At 33.5% G+C, this 22,463-nt stretch overlaps 1 protein-coding gene across 1 annotated transcript in view; it reads right to left on the bottom strand.

The window, feature by feature from the left end:
• STT3B (STT3B, catalytic subunit of the oligosaccharyltransferase complex) overlaps positions 1 to 22,463 on the bottom strand; it is a 90,680-nt gene that overhangs the window by 43,288 nt on the left and 24,929 nt on the right. Inside the window, exons 2-3 of the mRNA XM_011361012.2 lie at positions 9,245 to 9,353; positions 5,788 to 6,075 (exon numbers count right to left, since the gene is read on the bottom strand). Coding sequence (XP_011359314.1) covers positions 5,788 to 6,075; positions 9,245 to 9,353 — 397 coding nt within the window. The remainder of the gene's footprint in view (positions 1 to 5,787; positions 6,076 to 9,244; positions 9,354 to 22,463) is intronic.

Below are 22,463 nucleotides of genomic sequence, written 5' to 3'. Positions count from 1 at the left end.
TCCACAAAATTAATCATGGTTACCACGGAATCAACAGTTCCACTCTTAGGTATGTACCAAAAAGAATGAAAACATGTGTCCACACACAAAAACCTGTACATTAATGTTGGCAGCATTATTCATAACAGTTTATAAAGGCAACTCAAATGTCCATCGACAGATGAAGGATTTTTAAAAGTGTGGTATATCCGCACATAAAAGTGTGGTATATCCATACATAATGGATTATTCAGCCATAAAAAGGAATAAAATTTGATACATGTCAACATGAGTAATTATGCTAAGTGAATGAGGCCATACATAAAAGGTCACATATTTTATATAGTTTTTATAGATATGAAATGCCTAGAATAGGTAAGTGTATAGAGACAAAAAGAAAACTGATAGAGTGTGAGGGGAATTGAGAGTTACAAGGGTTCTTTAGAGGGTGATAAAATGTTCTATAAGATACTAAAAACCACTGAACTGTTGACTTTAAAATGGTTAAAAATAATGATTTTTATGTTAATATGAATTTTGTCTCGGTTTTAAAAGTTAAATTTAAAAAAATGTTAAGTAAGATAATTAAGATGCCAGTTAAAACACTCTTGCAATGGTCCAGACTCATGATATGTTGAAAGAAAACAAAGAATACAAAGCTATACAGATAATGCCATTTGTTTCTTAAAAGCATAAAAAAATTTTAGAAATATGACAAAATGAAAATGGTAGCAATATCGAAGTGATTTCTGCTTCTAAATTTTCAACAAATAGGACATTATTATTTTTTATTACAAAATGTTTCAAACATATAGAAGAGTAGAGAATAGCCATCCAGACTTCCATATACGAAAATACCTTATCCACTTCAGATTTTTATTAAATTTTTTGTCTTTTTTACTGATATATTTTAACCTCACTTCATACCTCCTTCTTCTATTTCACTCACTCATACAGTGGTTATTCAGGAATAACCACTTTCATGAAGTTGATATATATGATGGACACATACCTTTTTTTACACTTTCATTATAAACAGGTATAAATACATAGTCTGGTTTGTACTATTTAAAATTTAAATAAATGATATCATGCTGTACATATTCTACCTCAACCTATTTCTCCTCTTAGCATTATACTGTCAAGATCTATCACATTTATACATATTACTTTTACGATTTTAAAAGTTATATACAAAAAAAGCCTCAAACAAATGTTCCAAATTTCAAGTTTTTTTCCTCAGCTGCACATAATAAATTAAATTTGCTTTTAAACATTTTTTAGTGACTACAGCAGCATTAGCAGCATCCTACTGCTTGTCATCATCTTCATATCCATGGGTGCTTTTCTTTTTTCTCAAACTCAAGATCAAGCAACCACCTATATTGACTGCAAAATTCTCCTCTGGAATTCCTTGCCAAAGTAAAAATGTCCATGAAGTAATTAGTTTTATAAGATGTAGAACAGTTATTAAAAAAGAAAACTAGTGCTTCCACTTACCTAGCTACCTAAAAATGTACTTAATTAAATATATAAGGAGAGTATTCACATGTAAGTTTTTGGTAATTTCCAACACTGAAAAAAATGAGCATAGGCTAAAGCTAAAACAATAAACAAACAAACACAAGCTGAAAGTAGAGGGCAGTACTAAGTAGCATCATTTTCCATGTAAGAAGAACATTAAGTTTAAGTAACTTGGCAACAGACTTATAGTTTCTGGTTCCACATGTATGGAGCTTGGAAGTCATCATTCTGTCCTAAGTAAAAAGCTGAACAGACTGAAAAATCAGCAACTCCTCTTGGATCTATAAGTGAGGAAAAAACATGGACAAAATGCAGCCTTCAAGACTGGAGAGACACACATGTGAACATAGCGGGTCACGGCTTACCAGTGGAAATAGATAAGGAAAACCTGAACTGATACTCAAGAATCGCTGGACACTCAGTGTGTAAAATTTAGTGAGGAGACTGAAAAACTCCAGGTTGAATCCAGTCATATGGAGACCCCCACAATTTTGTGTGATTTACCTCCAGGATCTCAACCAGGTTCTCACAATATAAGGGGAAAAGAGTCCCTTCATTGCTTCTGGCACAGGGTTGGGGAAAGAACCATTTTGAAATATGCCAGAGCATTCAATTCTTAACAAGGCCTATCTTCAAGAGGAACTATTAACCAGTGTCTAACCTGCTAGCATGTTATAAGAGCCTAACTGACCTGGAGGAAGGGAAATACCCAACTCCAGTCAGCTACAGCCTTCTACATAGGAGAAGTAAAATATCCAACTCTAGCCTACTCTAGCCATCCTTTCCCACCTAAGGGGAGAGGGGAAAAAAAAGAAGCACTTATGAAGTTCACAGTCCAGCTTACTAATCACAGGACTATAGAATGCTTCTCCTCTGCCCACACCTTACCTTCACATTACTAAAGAAATTACAGAAATTCCTTTTACTTAGTATAGTGTGTCTGGCTTTAAAGGTATAATATATCTGTAATGGAAATATCAGAGTAGAAAAGAGAAAGGAAAAGCATATTTGAAATGATGATGAGAATTTCCCCCAAATGAACATTAGACACCAAACCACAGATCCAGGAAGCTCGAACGAACGAACGAACGAACGAACGAACGAACGAACGAACGAACACACACACACACACACACACACACACACACACACACACACACACACACACACACAGCCAATCTAACTACACCTAGACATCTTTTTCAAACTACAGAAAATCAAAGTCCTAGAAGTAGCCAGTAGAAAAGACACCTTATGCGCAGGATTAAAATAAGAATTACATAACTTCTACTAAGAAACCATACATGCGAGTGAAATATTTAAAGTATTGAGAGAAAAAAAACCAACCTAGAATTCTATATATTGTAAAATTATCCTTCAAAATTTGGAAAAGAGAAATAAGACTTTCTCAGACAAACAACATTTGAGAGAATTTGACAACAGACTTGTCTTGCGATAAATGTTAAATAAGATAGATCAGAAACCTAGATCTACATAAAGGAACAAAGAACATCAAAGACAGAAGTAAAATAAAAACTTCTATTTTCTTATTCTTAATTGATATTACGGATAACTATTTGTTAGAAATAATATCAACAATGTATTCTATTATATATGTTTATGGATATATATCTTACATATGATTATGTATAAGTGAAATAAATAACAGTAACATTACAAAGAACAAGAGGAAGGGATTAGGATTATTTTGTTATTATAAGGTACTTATATTACCTGTGAAGTGATATAGTGTTAAGTATAACAGATATGTTATGAAAGGAGAGAAAATGGAATCATAAAATGCACAATTAAAACCACAAAAGTCAGAAAAAGAGTGGAGGACAAAAATAGAAACAAAGAACAAGAGTAACAAATAGAAAACAGGAATATATATGTAAATATTAATCCAACTATATCAATAATCTGAACATCAATATTAGTCTAAATGTACCAATTAAAAACCAAATTGTCAGGGTAGATCAAAAAACAAGACCCAAGTATATGTTGTGTACCAGAAGCCAACTTTAAATATAAAGATACATATAGGTTAAAAATAAACAGATGGCAAAGAAAAATATGCCATGATAACACTAATCAAAAACAAAGCAGGAATAGCTATATTAATTTCAGACATAGCAGATGTCCAAGCAAGGAAAGTTATCAGGGATAAAAAAAGCATTACATAATGAGAAAGGGATTAATTCTCCAAGAAGACATAATAATCATTAGAGTGTATGCATCTAATTACAGAGGGTCAAACTACATGAGGAAAAAACTGATAGAACTGCAAGGAAAAATGGATGAATCCACTATTAAAATTAGAGACTGCAAAACCCCTCTCTCGGGAATGGGCAGATCTAGCAGGTAGATATAATAGACATCTACCGACTACTTCACTGAACAGCAGAATACATATTCTTCTCAAGCCAACATGGAACATTCATTCACCAAGAAGATAAAACATTCTGGGCCATAAAACACATCTTAACAAATTTAAAAGAACAGAAATCATTTAATGTGTACTCTCAGCCCACAATAGAACTAAAAATAAATAACAGAAAGGTAACTGAAAATTTTCAAAATAAGTGCGGATTAAACACTTCTAAATAACACGTGGGCCAAAGAAAACAATTAGAAGAGAAATTTAAAAACATTGTTAACTAAATAAAATTGAAAACAACTTATCAAAATTTGTATGATGAAAACAGTGCTTATAGGGACATTTACAGCACTGTATGCATATACTGGAAGAGAAAGATATAGCTAAAAGATTATTTAAAGATAATCTAAGTTTCCACCTTAGGTAACTAGAAAAAGAAGGGAAATTTAAATCCAAAGGAAGCAGAAGAAAAGAAGAATGAGAGCAGAAATTAACAAAATAGAAAATAGAAAATAGAGACAATCAATGAAACGGAAAATTGGTTCTCTGAAAGATTTAAAAAAAAAAAAATCGATTAGTCCCTAGACAGGCTAAGAAAGAAGAGGGCACAAATTAGTAATATCAGGAATGAAAGAAGGAACATCACACTACAGATCCCATGAACATTTATTAAAAGGATAATAAAGGAATACTATGAACTCTATGTTCATAGTTTGACAATTAAATGAAATGAACCAATTCCTAAAGGACAAAATCTGCCAAAACTCACAAAAGAAATAGATAATCTGACTAGGCCTGTATCTATTTAAAAAATTGAATCAATAATTAACCTTCCAAAACAGAAAGCACCAGGACAAGGGGTTCACTGGTGAATTCTACCAAATATTTACATAAGCAATTATACCAATTCTCTACAATTTCTTTCAGAAAACAGAAGCAGAATGAATAATTCCTAACTCATTCTATGAGGTCAAGATTATACTACTACCAAAACCAGACAAAGTCATTATGAGAAAACTACAGACTAATCTCTTATGAAGACAGATGCAAAAATCCTCAACAAAATATTAGTAAATCAAATTCAACAATGCATTTTAAGAATTATACACCATGAACAAGTTAGATTTATCTCAGGTATAAAAAACTGGTTCAACATTTGAAAATTAATAAATGTAATTCATCACATCAACAAGTCAAAGGAAAAACATCATGTAATTTTATCAACAGATACAGGAAAAGCATTTGACAAAATTCAACATCCATTCATAAAATCTCTCAACAAACTAGAAGTAGAGTAGAACTTCCTTACATAAAAAAATCTACAGCTAACATAGTTAATGGTGAGAAACTCAAAGCTTTCCCACTGAGATCAGGAACAAGGCAAGAATGTCCTCTCTTACCATTCCTTTTCAACATAGTACTGGAAGAACTAGCTAATACGAAAAGACAAGAAAAGGAAATAAGAGGTATACAGATTAAGAAGAAAGAAATAGCTTGGCAACAGCAAAATGATGCCAACTTTGGACATAGAATTCAAAATCCAAGACACTGAACCACATTTCAACTTTCTAAGTATTCTGATCATTCTCCGTCCACACAAAAGAAACAAACAAAATTGATAGCTTGGTTTTTTTTTTTTTTGATAAACTTTTTTGGAGCTATGACTTATAAAGGACATTATCATCATCTAAAATAGGCATAGTAGGATTATTGTCAAAATTTATATAACAAATGGAGAGAGAATAGTACCTGACATTTTTAAATATTATTATATTTACTATGAACAGTAATGCAGATCTCTGTATGCAACTATAACTGATCAAAGATAAATATGTACCACCTACAGCATTTCAGCAGAAAGTCCATGGGTATTAATGGTAGTAAAAAAATCAAATGTTACTTACCCACAAGTAGTACGTGAACTGAAGTGCAAAAATAGCAATGCCTTCGTTATCAAAGGATCCAGCTACAGACCGAGAAATGTAACCTGGTACAATAGCAATAAAACAAGCAGCTAAAAGTCCTGCTCCTTGGTTCCAAAGTTCTCTGGTAAGCAGGAAAGTAGATATAGATGTAAGGCCGCTAAAAGTTGGTGCAAGGAACACACATACATCTCTTATGTGAACTGTTATGTTCAATGTGTTTAAAATCCAATGGATAAGGCCAGCTGTTATCATCAACCCTGGGTAAACCTAGGAAGAACAAAATGGAAAATGTAATTACATATAAAATAATGTAGCTGAAAACACTAACATAAGTTCTTGTCTTTATTATGATATATTGTTTATAATAAGTTTGAGAATAATATCTCAAAACAGTTTGCCTTCCTCACGCACTACAAAATTAAATGTTCTTTTAGACTGACTACAAAGAAAAAGCTCATATATGGAGAGATACATATTTAAATAAGAGATCAGATGAAATGATTATTAAAACTGAAAATGTTTTTCTATGGAAAACTGTGGGTAAGTTTCTTATTGACCCCACTATTTTTTCATTATAAAACATGGTCCTAGTCTAACTTTCCCTTAAGTTTAGGGTTCTAACATGATCCAGTTTTGCCCATACTTGTGTGTGTATAAAGAAATAAGAAAAGAAGATGAAATTGTGTGTACTATTATCTAAGTGGTAATGACTCTTCCCCCCTTTCAAAATCAAGATTTGGAAAGTAAACTACTCTAGCTAGGAAATGAAGGACTAGTCAATTTGTGAATTCAAAGATAATATTTTGGGGCTCTTGAAAGGTTGAACATTTTTATACCACTTAAAACAGCAATTGCACCCCTCACCCTCACTCTAAAAGAAGATTCCTCTAAAACATTAAGAGAATTCAAAGAAAAGTAAATAAGACATTTCTGAGCTACTAATCAATGATTAAAATGTGTATTTATATTTCTATCATTAACTAAATCCTACAAGATTCTTTTCTTTCTCCATCACTAAAACTACAAAGAATGTTATAAATTTCCTTTCCTATCTATACTACTTAAAAATGCAAACTCCCCAAAGTCTTTAACTCACTCCCTCACTTTTTCTCCATCACTTATCACCATTTCACATACTATTTACTTTACTTAGTTTATTTATTGTCTATTAGTTAAACACCCTCACAAGAATATAAGATCCAGAATAGCAGGAAAATTTTCCCAGCATCCAGAACAATGAGTGGCAAATGGATGCTCAATACCTACTGAATATGCAGAAGAGAATAAAGGAAGGGGGGAAAAAGTGTGGCAATCATCACCAATCTTAAAAAATAAAATTTTGTTCCATTTCACATACATTACCAGGCCCTAGTGTATGATTTTGTCAGCCATATTCAATACAAATGGAAATGAATTTGAAAATACCTCTCTAAAGGTAAGTCAATACATCCTTGATAATGTGGCAGAGTGGGCTGACACACAAAATACAGCTAAAATACATAGAAGTACTGGATGAAAGAACAAAGAACCCCCCACTCCCCAAAAAAACCATAACCAAATAACAACGAAACCTCCACCCAACAACAATAAAGGCATATTTAAGCTCAAAAGAAAAAGAATCTTGCAGATGCCAAAAATAAAGAAGTTTAAAGTAGGTGCTGATGCCATGAGAGCTCCCAGAAAGAGGGAAAAGACCACATTCCAGGTCTGATATACACCTTCAGAAATGGAAGTTAGTGGGGGTGGGAGGATCACTTAACACAGATCCTAGAAAAAAGGCCTAATTCCCAGCACAAAGCCCGGCCTATAAGTGAAACTAGAGCAGACAAATTCTTCCCATTCATTAAGTGAAGCAGTAAGAAATGTTTTGCCTTACTTACAAAGCTCTGAAGAGAAACAAAATGAGATATAAGAAACTCATTCATCACATGTGTGAATATGGGTTCTACATTTATAACAACTTCAGGTATAAGAAATCTTGAGCTAAGAAATGACCTCTAAAAACTATCCTAAAAAAAGCGAAATCCATAAAAGCTCCAGCAAAGGCAAAAGAGAAAATTATAGGAATGGTCGCAAATATCAGGACACCAAAGGACACCAAAGGACACCAAAGGTCTCAGAAAACAAGCCTCCATTGAGGATGAATTCAAAGTAAAAAGTTAAACACACAAGGAAACAAACAAGAGTAATCAAATATTAATACAAATAGTATATGACAGGATTAGCACCACAAGAAGTACAGATAAAAGCCATCTACCACACCTCTTACCATTCAATATCTTTTGAATTTGCCCTGGAGACCATCATGACATAACTACTCTCCTACTATCTGTATCTCTATTTACATCAAGGATAAGATGCCTCAAATTAGAAATACAACATCTTACTATCATAGAGAACAAACATAGAAAGAACATTTATAAAATCTGCCAACTACTAGGCTACAAATCAAGTCTCAAATTTCAAAGGATTAAAAATACGGAATATTTTCCTCTAACCAGTTAAATACAATTCTAAATAACCCATGAATGAGAAGAAATTATAATGAAAATTATAATACATTTTGACTTGAATGATAATGAAAATACTACATACCAAAATTATGCAATGTAGCTCAAAAACCTGATTAGTGCGAAATTTATAGTTTTAACATGAGTACATTAATAACAAAGAAAAGGTTGAAAATTATTGAGCAAATTTAACCAGAAGTCAAAAAAACAAAAACAAACTTAAAGTGGGAGGAAGAAAATAAATTAAAAGTAATACAACGGAAGACAACATTTAATAGAAATAATCAATGGTCAAAGTTTCTTTGAGTTAAAAAGTCTAATAAAATTGATAAACTTCCGACAAAAATGATCAAGAAAAAAAAATCAATACTAAACATGTATGTCTCCTCAATAGGTGTCTTGCCTTTCACTTTCGCTTTAACATTCTCCTTACATCCAAAATACTAAAAATATCTTCCCTTATGTCATCTTCTGAATACAATAATTAACCATGAACTATGATCAATACTAAATTATCTGGAGTTATTTAGGAAAGATTTGGGACCTGGAAAATTAAAATTACCTGATTCTTCTAAATTTCTATTTACTTCCAAAAAGCATTTTTTCCAATAAAGTTGCCAAAGAACAAAACAAAAGTACACAAATAACCTGAACTTAAGATACACTTGGACAAGAGATCCCCTCACAGCCTCCACCATTTGTCAAAAATAGTGGCTAGTGTGAGAGAACCCCACATTGTGAAGTGGGGGTGAGTGTTAAGTATCAAGAAAAGAGATTTAGTAAATTAAATAATGTATAATCAGCCATAAAAAATGTATTAGTTAACTACACAAAGCTCTCAAGAATACTCATCTTAGCAGTTAATGATTTACTCAAATAACTATGAATTTTATGATACGAACGTAAATAACTGCAAATATACTTACAGTACCACCTACTATTCTTCCTAGTGGATACCATGCTCTTTCATCAAACCAATTTAAAAATTCATAGAACCCATGAGACGCAAGATGATGTGTTGATCTATAGTTAAACCTAGAGAAAACAGGAAAAAAGGAAATGTTATAAACTTTGCTTACTAGAGAGAAACAGCTCTACCTTTCTAATATTACATTTTAAATATAAGTGTCTTTATATGTAATTCTATAGCTACATAAATACATCTTTTATAGTAATTTTCCTCAAACTTGACTAACAAATTATTTTCCAAAAGATAGGCTCATGCCTCTAATATAACTAAAAACAAAGTGCTCCCCACCCCAATGCCTATAAACCTAGTAATGCTCAATGCCTACAAAACTAGTAATGCTGAAAATTAACATCTGGCCATCTTTTGGGGTACAGATGGTAAACAGCTGCATTTGAATTTTAAAAAAGGGCGTGAGCATAGATGGAATTCATCAAATGGTCGAAGAAATCAATGACTCTCAAAAGTTTAAGAACCACTGACAGAAGATAGGATGAAAATGAACACTCTTGATACAATTGTCTCTAATCCTACAACCCTAAAAACTGCAAACTAAAGAATAAATTACGATAGCACTAAAACCAGTATAAGAAACTTTAACAGCACTGTAAAACAAGAATATGACATTAAGGAATAGAAAGTTAAATAATGAAAAACATAAGACAAATAGGAAGAAATGAAATTGAAGAAATCACAGCCCAAACTGCATGTAGAAGTAAACCAGAGGGTGGGAGAGAGCAAGGAGGCAATTTCAGAGATATTCCATGTTCTGTATAAAGAGAACCTGCAGAAATCCTCAGGGTAATGGCATTAGAAACAGCCAGCCAGGCAGGTAGATCCTCTTCTGCTACCATTGCCAAGGGAAGGAAGTAGAGATCAGAGGTATCTGCACTACATGTAGACAAGTGAGTCAAAAAGCAGAACAATGCTGTACAGAAAGATGAATAGAAAATCCTCACATCTAATTCAGTATCAGTTTGATACATCCTTCCCAGCAGCAAATCATAATTCTCCTTCCCATAATCACTAGATACAAGCATTATTGCATTTTTAGGCAGACTTGATCAAACACCAAAAAAAGCACACACCCAAAAATCAAACATTTGAAGAAAGTAAGCAACAAAAGCTAAGCATCAAAATCAACAATGAAAGAAACAAGTATCATAGGAAACATAAATAAGAATATCTTTGGAAGGCTAAATTAAGCCACAGCAGCCTGAAAGGAAGTATAACCTAAAGGTGAAAAGTACAGGTGTTAGAATCATACTGCCTGGGTCTAAATATCTTAGTTCCACACTTTACTAGCTTTGTGGCACTAGTTGGGAAAATAACTTAGGTTCTCTGTGCTCTAGTTTCTTCATCTGTAAAAGAGGGATAACAGCAGTACCTACATCATAAAGTAGCTATGATGAGTGAACAATATAATGTCTCTAAAGCACTTAGAGGCTACTGCTATTATTACAAAATAAAGACTTATGATAAAAGAACTACACGGTTTTGAGTGTCAAAAATGATTGTCAAGGTAAACAAAAGGTAAGCTAAATAGTAAAAAGTTCAAAAACGAAAAGCAAATTAGAACAAGATAGAAAGTATTCTGAGGAGTAACAATAGCAAGATGACGTAGGAGACATCAGCTTCCTTCCTGTGCACACATGCGTGACCGCATACACACGAAATAGCTATCCATGAAAGAAAATATCCCTGGGAAGGCTCGAAAGTACAATTACGATTCTACCGCAGCCCAATGATGTAAAAAATGGAGAATAACCACAGAGAAAAGATTGCTAGAAGATAGGCTTAGCTGAGACATCTGAAGACAGCTAGAAACAACAAAGAGAGAAGGCTACATTATCAGCTATATGGTAGGTGCCATCGCAGCCCCCAGTAGCCTTTTCTATGGAGGAGTTAGGAAGGCTTTGCTGCTGACTTCAATAGCCCTCATGACAGCCGCACATTTCCAGCAACTTTCACAAAGGAGAACTCCACAGTGTTCATCAGCACAGACCCCAGTGGCTTGCTCTGTAGAAGACAACAGAAGCTTTAGCCACTAAGATAACCGAAAGCCATCATCATCACAAATCCCTGCAAAGAGACATTGCTGTGTTCCCTATGAGAAGGAGCAGCTATTGTGCTGCCTCAGAGGCAGGGCTGCCATGCCCCGCAACCAAAGCCACAAACGCTCTGGACCCCAGAGACACTGTTATTCTGTGAGTGCTTTCACTTCAGACTCTGGCTGTATAACCACTCTGTGTGTATCTGACTCCTGTACCCTGGCTCTGTGGCTGCTCCAGGGGAACCCACCAGTACCACCATCACTAAGAGGCCACCCATGAGCCAGAGCCAATGCCAAGAGAGACAGATCCCCTTGGCCATGAAAATAATCCATGGGAGAAAAAAGAGGCAATCAGGAGGTTCCCAACAGCCCTCACAAGTCCTGCAGACATATGCAGCTTTAGCTGTTGAGGACCCCTGCAATCTTCATCCACGCTAGCCATAGCTGTCAAAGCTACACAGAGACTACACCGCTGGGTCTTCTCTGGTGCAAGAACTGCTACAGCCAATCCAGCTGTAGCTGGTCTTTCCCTACCAAAACCAGTCTATCAACTGGGCAGACATCAATGCAAGGCTATAAAAAGCATGAAAAATCAAAGCTGCATGACACTGCCAAAGGAACACAATTATTTTCCAGTAACTGACAAGAAACATTTATAAATTACTTGACAAAGATTTCAAAATAATTGTTTTAAGGAATGTTAGCAAGCCACAAGAGAACTCAAGATAGACAATTAAAAATTGTCTTCTACATGCAGTTTGGGCTGTGGTTTCTTCAATTTCATTTCTTCCTATTTGTCTTATGTTTTTCATTATTTAACTTTCTATTCCTTAATGTCATATTCTTGTTTTACAGTGCTGTTATAGTTTATTATGCTGGTTTTAGTGCTAGGAAAACAGTACATGAACAAAATGAGAAATCCAAAGGAGAAACAAAAATTATAAAAAAGAACCAAGGGGAACACTGGAGCTGATGAATATGAATATAATGAAAAATTCAGTAGAGAACATCAACAGCAGACTTGAACAAGCAGAAGAAATAATCTGAGAACTAGAAGGAAGGCCATTTGAAACTATCGAGGCAGGAGGAAAAAAAATGAAAGAGTGAAAAATAGCCTACATTAATTACAGGAAATCACTGAAAACAATATTTGCATTATGAGAGCCCAAGAAGGAGAAAAAAAGGAGAGAAAGGGATAGAAAGCTTATTTAAAGAAATAATAACTGAAAAGTTCCCAAATCTGGGGAGAGATACAGATGAACAATGATGCTCACAGTTCACAATACATATTCAATCCATACAAGACTTCACCGAAAGACACTGTAATAAAACTGTCAAAAATCACAGAAAAAGAGAAAAATTTGAAAGAAGAAACTTATACATGAGAACCTGCATAAAGCTATCAGTGTATTTTTTTCAGCGGAAACCTTGCAGAACCAACACATATATTCAAAAAAAAAAATAGAAAAAAAAAATAATCTGAAGAGTTCATCACTACTTGACCTGCCTTACAAGAAATGCTAAAAGAAGTTCTTAAAGCTGAAAGGACAACAATTAGTTATGTAAAAACGTGGAAATACAAAACCCACTAGTAAGATAAGTACATAAATCAAGTTCGGACTTTTCTAGTATTATAATGGTATGTAAATCACTTAACTCTAATATAATGGTTTACAGACAAAAAATATTGAAATATCTATAGCTACAATAATTTGTTAAAACACAAAATAAAAAGATGTAAGCTGTGACATCCATAAAACATAAAAATGGGGACAAGGTAAAAAGGTAGATTCTGCATGTGACTGAAGTTAAATTATCAGCTTAAAATCGACTGTTTAACTGTAAGATGTTTTATGTAAAACTCAAGGCACCCACAAAGCAAAAACCTATTCTAGACAGAAAAAAGATGAAAACGATCAAAGAATACCACTAAGAAAAATCAAATCACAAAGGAAAGCAACAATAAAAGGAACAAAGGAACTATAAAACAGCCAGAAAACAAGATGGCAATATTAAGTCTTTACCTATCAAAAATTACTTTAAATATAAATAGATTAAATTCTCCAATCAAAATCCATTGGGTGAGTATACAAATACAAGAACCAAATATATGCTGCCTAAAAGAAACTCACTTCAGCTTTAAGAACATACATCCATAGGCTGAAAGTGAAGGGATGGAAAAAGATAATTTATGTAAATGAAAAGCAAGAGAGCAGGCATGGCAGACAAAAGGTCATTCATTATATAATAATAAAAGAGTCAATTCATCAAGAAAATATATACACACCCAACATCAGAGCATCTAAATATATGAACAGATCTGAAGGCAGAAATAGTAATGCAATACTACTAGGAGACTTAAATAGCCTGTTTTCAACAATGTATAGATCACAGAGAGTATCAATAAGGAACTGAAAGTAAAGCAACTGTTTGCCAGCAACATGAAAAACTAAGCTAATGTTAAAAAAAAAAAAAAAAAAAAAAAAAAGAGTATCTGAGCTTAATTTTAAAAAGGAAACTCTCAAATGCTAGATACAATGTATTTATTGTACTTAAAGGTGGGACCATGGAAAGGCTGTCTCTTCAATAAAAAGAGATGGGAAACAATGTACCAACCAGCATGGAAGTGACAAAATTTTTTTCTCAAGGGTAAAAAAGACTCCCATAAAAAAGCTAAACTCTTAACCTTTGCAGCATGCATAATAGTGCTGTCTAAATTTACAAAAAAACTTCAACATTAATAAGTTAACATTAAAAAAAAGGTCCAAACCCTTGGATTTAATGGTACAAGCAAAACTCAAAAATAATTAGAGAGTCACATAAGCTCATAAATAACGATTACAAACTATAGGAAGTAGAGAACCACCATAAGAAAGTGCACGAGTGGAAAAGTAATATCCCTAAAACTTGTGAAAATATTTTAATAAAAGAGGCTAGCATATTAGCAAGAAAACAAAGTTTTAAATTTCAAACAATTTTTCACTTAAAAAAACTGACTCCAAGGGATTATTTATATGTTTTGAAAACTACAAAACATAGGGGGATTCCAACTTCATAATCAAAGTTTTTCTGAGTCATATTTTTAACTTTTCACTTAACATAATTCTTGACCTCTCCCTCTTTGTCAAATCATTGTCTTCCTTTGGCTTTTATAACTACAGCAGTCTCTTGATTTTTACGCCACATATCCTGTCCTCTTCTCTGCTTTTTTGTATAGGCAGGCTCTTCTTCCACCCAAGATTTTCTCATTAACTCTCTCACTCTCTCCAAGAGATGTCAGTTACAGCTGGGTCTTCAATTACTACCCATATGGCCACAATTTGCCAATGTTGTCTCCCTGCTCACGTGTTTTTTTTTTTTTAACCTTGAATGTCACAAAGGTATCTCAAACCCAACATCCAACTAAATTCATGATCAAACTCCTACTTATCTCTAAACAAATTCACACATTATGTCTGTTTTTAGTGTTCTCTAACTACCACCTAAGATGAAGAAGCCAAAAATCTAGGTGTCACCCTTGAGAGTTCCTTTTCTCTTACATTCTGTTTACAAATCATAACTAGCACGTTGTCATTTTACTTCTGAAGTATCTCTGAAATTTGTCTCCTCTTTCCACTCTTAGATACTAGCACTCTAATACAAGCTATTATCTTTTAACTAGACTACTACAATAGCCTCTAACTCATTCATCTCCCTAGATCCAGCTTGCCTACCTCCTAAGTCCCTATTCTGACTACTGTGTCAATAAAGAACATCTTCTCAAAATGCAATAAGATCATATTTGCAACCTTCTAGGAACTATTAAAAAACTATCTCTCAAAATTAAAGGGAAGGAACCTCCACTTCTTAACATAATCAAAGTCACATATACTATGGCTCTTATATAACTTTACAGTCTCATTTCACACCTTACTATCTCCCTACTTTCTAGTCCTCCCGATCCTTTGGTCCTCCAAACTCACTTTGTTTCCTCAAGATCTTCAGACTGCTAATTTCCTCTCCCTAGGTCACTGCATTCTCCCCTCTTAGCCTAAATAACTCATTCCCCACACTTGGTCACATTTCTAAAGGATGATGTCTGGTGTACTTTTCTTCCTAGCACTTACCACAGATGCAATCTCACATTAGTTTACTTGACTAATTAGTTACTTCACTAGATAAATACTCCCATGAGGACACCACTTTGTCTTCCAACACCCACTCAGTACAGCACCCTGGCACATAGTGGCCCTCAAATATTTGTTGAATCCATTAACTGATTTTTTAAATGGAGACGAGATATAATTAAGACAGCTTTGCAGATAGCTACCTAATGCCAATTTTAAATGGTATCCCCAAAGTTAAAGACTAAGACCAAATTAACTATATTTCCTGAGATTCAAGCCAGAAGGCAAAATTAAAGGGTTAAAACAAGCAAGCAAGCTTATTAACGTTCTATTGAAAATCTGGTTAAAGTCTCTAAAAACGAAACATAAATGAAAATAGAATGTATTTTAAAAGAAAGAGAAAGGAAGAAACAGAATGTGTTTAGTTCTATTGCATCCCCAGGATCAACTCACTCCTGGTATACAAGGTTTCCACAACCAGAAGCACCGAAATCTAAATTTACAACATATCATGACACTGTATTATAGATTCAGTTGTTACTACAAGTATAGTTTGGCTATTTTCTTTTATATGAATTCCCAATATGCCTCAGTTGGCATATTAAAAACCCAATCCAAACTAAATAGATATTTTTCCAAAGACGACATACAAAGGACAATAGGTATGTGAAAAGAGCTGAACATCACTAATCAACAGGGAAATGTAAATCAAAATCACAATGAGATATCACAACTGTTAGAAAGCTTATCATCAAAAAGACAAGATGTAAGTGTTGGCAAAGATGCGGGAAAAGACACTTTTGCATTGTTGGTGGGAAGGTAACCTGGTACAGCCGCTATGGAAAACAGTACAGAGTTGTTCAAAAAATTAAGTACAGAACTACCATATGATCCAGCAATTCCACTTCTACGTATTCATCTGAAGGAAACAAGATCACAATTTCAAAAAAATGTCTGCACCCCTATGTTCACTGCAGTATAGCTAAGACATGAAAACGTTAAGTGTCCACTGACGCATAATAAAAATGTGGTGTGTACACACACACACACATACAGGAATGTTATTCTACCATAAAAAAGTAAATGCTGCCATTTGTGACAAGGATAGACCTTGAGGGCATTATGCTAAATGAAGTAAGTTAAACAGAGAACAAATATTGTTATGATCTCACTCATAAGAAGAATCTGAAAAAATAAAAATAAAAATTCAGATGCAGAGAACAGATTCCTGGTTGCCAGAGATGGGAAGCAGGTAGTGGGCAAAACGGGCAAAGGTGGTCAAAAAGTACAAACTTCCAGTTATATGATAAATAAGTCCTGGGGATGTAATGTTCAGCATGGTGACTATAGTTAACAACAATGTACTGTATATATGAAAGATGAGCTAAAAGGGATCTGAAAAGTTATAAGAAAAATTTTGTAACTAGGTGTAATGATGGATATTAACTTATTGTGGTAATTCTCTTGCAATATATACATATATCAAATCATTATGCTGTATACCTAAAACTAATACATTGTTATATGTTAATTATATTTCACTATATAAAAAAGAACCCAGAAAAAAGTTTATAATTAGGGGGAAAAACCAATCCAAAACAAACATAAAAGGCACTTGGGTTGACCACGCGACTACTCTTTTCCATTAGAGTAAATAACTGAAAAACAAATGTCTCAATCTTTAGTTTCACCTTCTCATTGAGCACTTTTACCATGGTCTTTATTATAGAAAATTTCACACACTCTCGTATGTACAAATTATGGTTTCCCCCCTAAAAAATAAGGTAAACTGAGAAATGATGTATTAAAGGTTAGGAGTCACCAATAAAACTGAAAGAAAAAAGGAACACAAGTGGTAAAATATTATCTATTCTAAAATAGTGTGAGAACACCATCAGATTTTACAGATCTTTTTTATTAACACTGTCAGAGCAACTTTCAGTATTTTAACTAATTAAATGATTTGTTTTGAATCAAGTGTGACAAAATAATTATTCAACACAGATAGCAGATATGAGGTTAATTATGGTCTTCTCTATTTTTGGTTTGACATTTTCATAGAAGTTATAAAATAAATAAATGACCCCACCCCCTCCCCCAATTCTCTTGACCAAATCCCTAGAGACACATTGCAATTCCAATAACGTGTGGCAGAATAATTTGTTAAGATAAAGCAATGCTCGTATGGATGTTTTTCATTTCTGAAAGGGGCATATAAATAATTTTACTACTTCCCAGTAACAAGCAAACTGTTAAAGATGTAAAGGAGAAACTAGGGATGAAGGAGTAAAATCTGATTTTTAAAATTTGATACAGGAAGAAAAATAGCCATATTACAAATGAAAAGAGGTCTTAGATACCCACCTCTACAAAAAGACTAAAATATATATGTTTTCTTCTGCAACATAAATTAACAAGACCTAAAGTGTCCTTTGGCTAATGAAAAACACTGCATTTTTAACTTCCTTTCTCTACATCTAAGGAATCAAATGAAAAGATAGGAATAAAGAACTTGCTTCTAGAAGCCTTGCATCTTTTTTATTTAAACACTTGTAAATCCCATAGTTTGTCTTCTTCATCTCAACAAACCCCTCAAAAGCTAAGGAAAGATTATATGCTTGATTTAGGAAGAAGAGACTACCTCCTAAAGAGTAAGACAAGATTAAATGATGGAATCCCATGTATGGAAAAATAGTTATACCTCTTGGGTTCTAGTAAAGCTATTAGTACAATACCGTATACAAAACAATACAGCTTAAATAGAACTTTACCAGCTGGTTAAGGCTTATCTAACATATACTACATTGTTTCCTTAGGAAAGCAAACACTAAGTACCAATCCATTTGTAAACTAAGGCTGCCTTTATGAACAAGGAGACAAAGCCACTAAGAGCCACCTCTGCAGTTTTCTTCCTATGGATCTTGTTGGAGACTTAACCACTTGGTATATTTGGTTTTAGATTTTTTTTTCATCTTACATTATATTGAAATACCTAATGTACACTCAAAACAATCTCATGATTATGTATTGAAGCATAACACAATATACCCTTAATCTGAAAGGTTAAAAAAAAAAAAATTATGCCTCAGCTCTAAAATTAACCTATGGCTTTGCCGTCTTCAAAAAGAAACCTTTAAGGCAGAAAACAGTTTTCTATGTTTAATTAACATTTCCAGTTCTCTATAACACTATGGCACTGTATCAAAAAAATAAAATTAGAAAACATCTAAGAATAAATAAGTGGAAGAACAGTATATTGTTAGCTTTAACGCTATGACTAACCTAGTGGCACCTAAATGACTAGCTAGTGTTTGAAACATAATATATGGTATGTGTAGAATTTGAGATGGAAAAGCTGAGAAAGGTTTCACTTAATTTATAGCTAAGGAAGTAAAAGACAGTTCTGTTCTAGGCCAGACATGGGCTAAAGGCAATGCTCAAAATGAAACACAACTTTCCCAAAGGCCAGTTCTGTCCTTTTCCCTAAACCATGTTACTTCTCTGAAACTATCTACTGAATACATACAAATATAATTAAACTTTTAAGGTTTGCTGCTATTTGACATTTTCAGGGGGAGGGGGAAGGGTAGATAAGCTATGTTGCTTTTTTGTGACCCTAGCATTAAAACAATTGTCTCAAATTAAGTGCCTGTTGTTATGATTCTTACCCTTGTCACTTCTTTATTACATTCTTATACAGATCCAAAATTAACACACTTTAAGATGAACACAGTAAAACCCGCAGAAATTGAGAAACCAGGCTTTACAGAATTCAAACTAAAAAGTAATCAGTAAACAACAGAAAAAGGCAGTGAAAGAGCAGGCTAAATACAGAAGGGATGAGAACAAATGTGTCCCACATCCTACAAATGTTCAGTTCAAATATCTAATTTTCATAATACAACGTAAGTCTAGTTTAGCCTAACCTTTGCAAATAAAATCTACGAAACAGAAGAATAATCAGAAACAGAAAGGAAGAAACAAAGGACAGGCAAGCAGCTTCGATCAATGATAGTGACAAAGCAGCAAATAATAAGTAGCAAAGGAGGGTAAGAAGAGGTAAAACAAAGGAGAAGGGAAGTAGTGGAGCACTGTACCAAGTATTACCACATCTCAATTAGGGCTGAAGCCTTGAATCACCTCAGTGTTTTAATTCGCTGAGTTTAGATACCAGGGTAAATGAACTTGTTTCTATCAAAAATAAAGATATGTGGACTGTAAGTGAGGCTTTGGGGATAAAGAACATGTCAATTTGACAGCATATTTTTCATAGCCTCCCGAAAAATCCTGCCTGTCAAGACACTGGACATTAGTATAGTTTTTATTTTTAAAAGGTAATAATCATTTATATTTTTAAAATTCTTGAGCAATATGTACCAAGTTTCTATTAGGTAGTAAGAATAGAACAGTGAAAAAGACAGGCAAAGTGTCTGTTCTCCTAGAGCTTAAGTATAATAAATATAAACCAGATAATTACGAATTGAAATAAGAGCTTTGGAAGACATTAAAGAGATAAAATAAAACAGTGAAATAGGAAGAAGGGAAAGGAGAAGGAAGGGATACAGATTGCTTTAAGAAAGGTATAAATGAAGTCTCATAACACATGTGAGACCTTTTAAAGATGGGAGTAGCCAGCCATTCAAAGAGCTGTCCCTAGGTAAAGAAACTATCAAGTGCAAAGACTTTGTTGAGGTAGGAGAGTTTAGTGTGTTTAAGACAAAGGTGACCAAGAGAGGAAGTGGCAAAGAAATATGTTTTCAACACTATTTACAATGATTATTTTTTTTAATTGTTAACAATTATAAGGTACTGTGATAAGAATAGTTTCATGTAATTATTACACAGATCAAAAAAAGGAACAACCCTTTGAGGCAAGATACTGCGTCCAATCTATAACTGATTAAGGCACAAAGATGTTAAATAACTTATCCAAAGTTATACAGTCATTAAGTGCTCAAGATGGGATTTGAACCAGGCAGCTCTGACTCTGGTGTCCACATTCTTGTGCATGATCACAAGATGATTCCAAACGGCACTGGAGCAATAAATGCCAGTAATCATTTGCACTGCCTTCTGGGCACTGTGAACATTAACAGTGAATTTCAAACAGTTCCCTGTACTTGGAGGATTCCAAAGAACCCCTCTGGGACTACCTTTCTGACAGGAGTAGGGTATACACTTTGAAGAGAATGGGATATACACTTTTGAATGGAAAAGGGTACCATCCTATTTAATCCACATTTATCCGCTTATATATTAGGGGATTGTGTAAACTCTCATTTGAAAAAAAAAAGTTCAAAGGTTAAAACAAGTATGTGAAAAACACTAGCATGTTTAAAATTACATAAGCAAAATCCATTAGCATAGTTCTCTTAAGATGTGTTAAGATGCAACTTTGAATCTTGAAGCTTTTGTCCTTTCTTAAGTTACTTTAGACACAAAAAGATAAGTCAAACATGTCATTCTAGGTTTCAACTTTTTGGTACAGATACTACATTTTAAACAATCATGGCTAGAACAGCCTAGACTACCTTGAATGTTGCTGATCATTATGCCAGAGAGATAAGAGAACTTTGGAGAGTCGAGCACAAATTCTCACCTGGGTGGAAACACATATCATTTACACCCTCAATTCATTGGCCAGTACTAGTCACACGGCCTCACCCATGTGCACAGAAAAGAGAAAACAGATATTGATGAACAGCACCAATGGCTACCCATATACGTTGTGCTGTTTTATAAATGAAGCAAAATTCATTAGTCTGTATAATACAATTCTACTTAGACCAAAAACTTAAAAGGTCATGTGTGCATGTATATTTACGTATTTCAAAAGCTGTATATCCTTTAAAGACATCTCAGCAGGTTACACAACAAGCTGTTAATGAATTATATCTTATTCTTCAATTTTTTTTTGATACAATGAACAACTGTTAAAAACAAAACAATGAAAAAGCCTAGGCAAAGAAAAAAGAATTATAGTCAGAAAATTTTAAGTATAGCTTAACCAATAACAGCCACCATCACCATTTTATAAGCATTACACATAATGTATAAAATGCTTTTTATTTTTTAGAAATCCTCCAACAGGTATTACTTACACAAAAGAAATACAAAACAGGTGGTCCCCATCTCTGCCTTAACTTTTCTTCTTGGCAGCTTTCTTATACTTCATATATTAACCAATTCAACCACTGCCAGTCTCCAGATAATTAAACTCTTCTCAGTAAGCTATAATATTCTAATCTTTACTTCTTCAAAGTTTCTCATCTTACAAAGGTATGTGTAAGCATGGGAACACTTTATTTTCCCAAAGACTTGCTATCTCTCCTTCCTCTTCCACCCAATACAGGCTTATTTTACGCCAACCCTTCCTCCTATCAGAGACATGCTTGTCACATAAATGTTAAAGGACTACTTTAGGAGAACATCTAATGATAACATGAAAACAATGTCTACTATTATCATTTTCATATTCAATGTATCAAAAAGAAAGGAGAAAGGATGGGAAAGTACTTTTTCTCACAGAATTTTTCCTTCATACTTTTAAAACTATTTATAAAGTATAAAACAAGGAAGAATAAGAATTTCTATTTGATCTAAAAAGGCCGATTTGCTTTTATAAGGTAGATGTTATACATGGATCAAAAACTTATAAAAAGTCTCAGTTCTCAGGAAAAGAATGCAAGATGGATAGTTTTCATTATTAATCAGCACTATTATCAGCATTTTGACATGAACAATTACTTATGAAATTTAAAGTTTAACAATTAGTTCTGCATCTCTTCCTCTTTCCCCTAAATATTTTCTAATAACACAGGAATTTCAAGTATGGTTGCTTCTCTTATCAAATTTAAAAATGACAACTTACTCTTTATCCTATTTTCCTTAAATCTTTAAACAGTCTTTTTAAAGTGAGAAAATTATTCATATACCCTTTCAGAAATGAAAAGAAGTTTATGTGAGACTTATTTTGTTTGTCTTAGGAAGTCATTCTTCCTTTCTGAAGAAAAAAATAT

This window comes from Pteropus vampyrus, unplaced genomic scaffold, assembly GCF_000151845.1.
Source record: "Pteropus vampyrus isolate Shadow unplaced genomic scaffold, Pvam_2.0 Scaffold1, whole genome shotgun sequence".
Lineage (NCBI taxonomy): Eukaryota > Metazoa > Chordata > Mammalia > Chiroptera > Pteropodidae > Pteropus > Pteropus vampyrus.
Note: the sequence above shows the minus strand (reverse complement) of the source record. Positions and strands in the feature narration are given on the sequence as shown.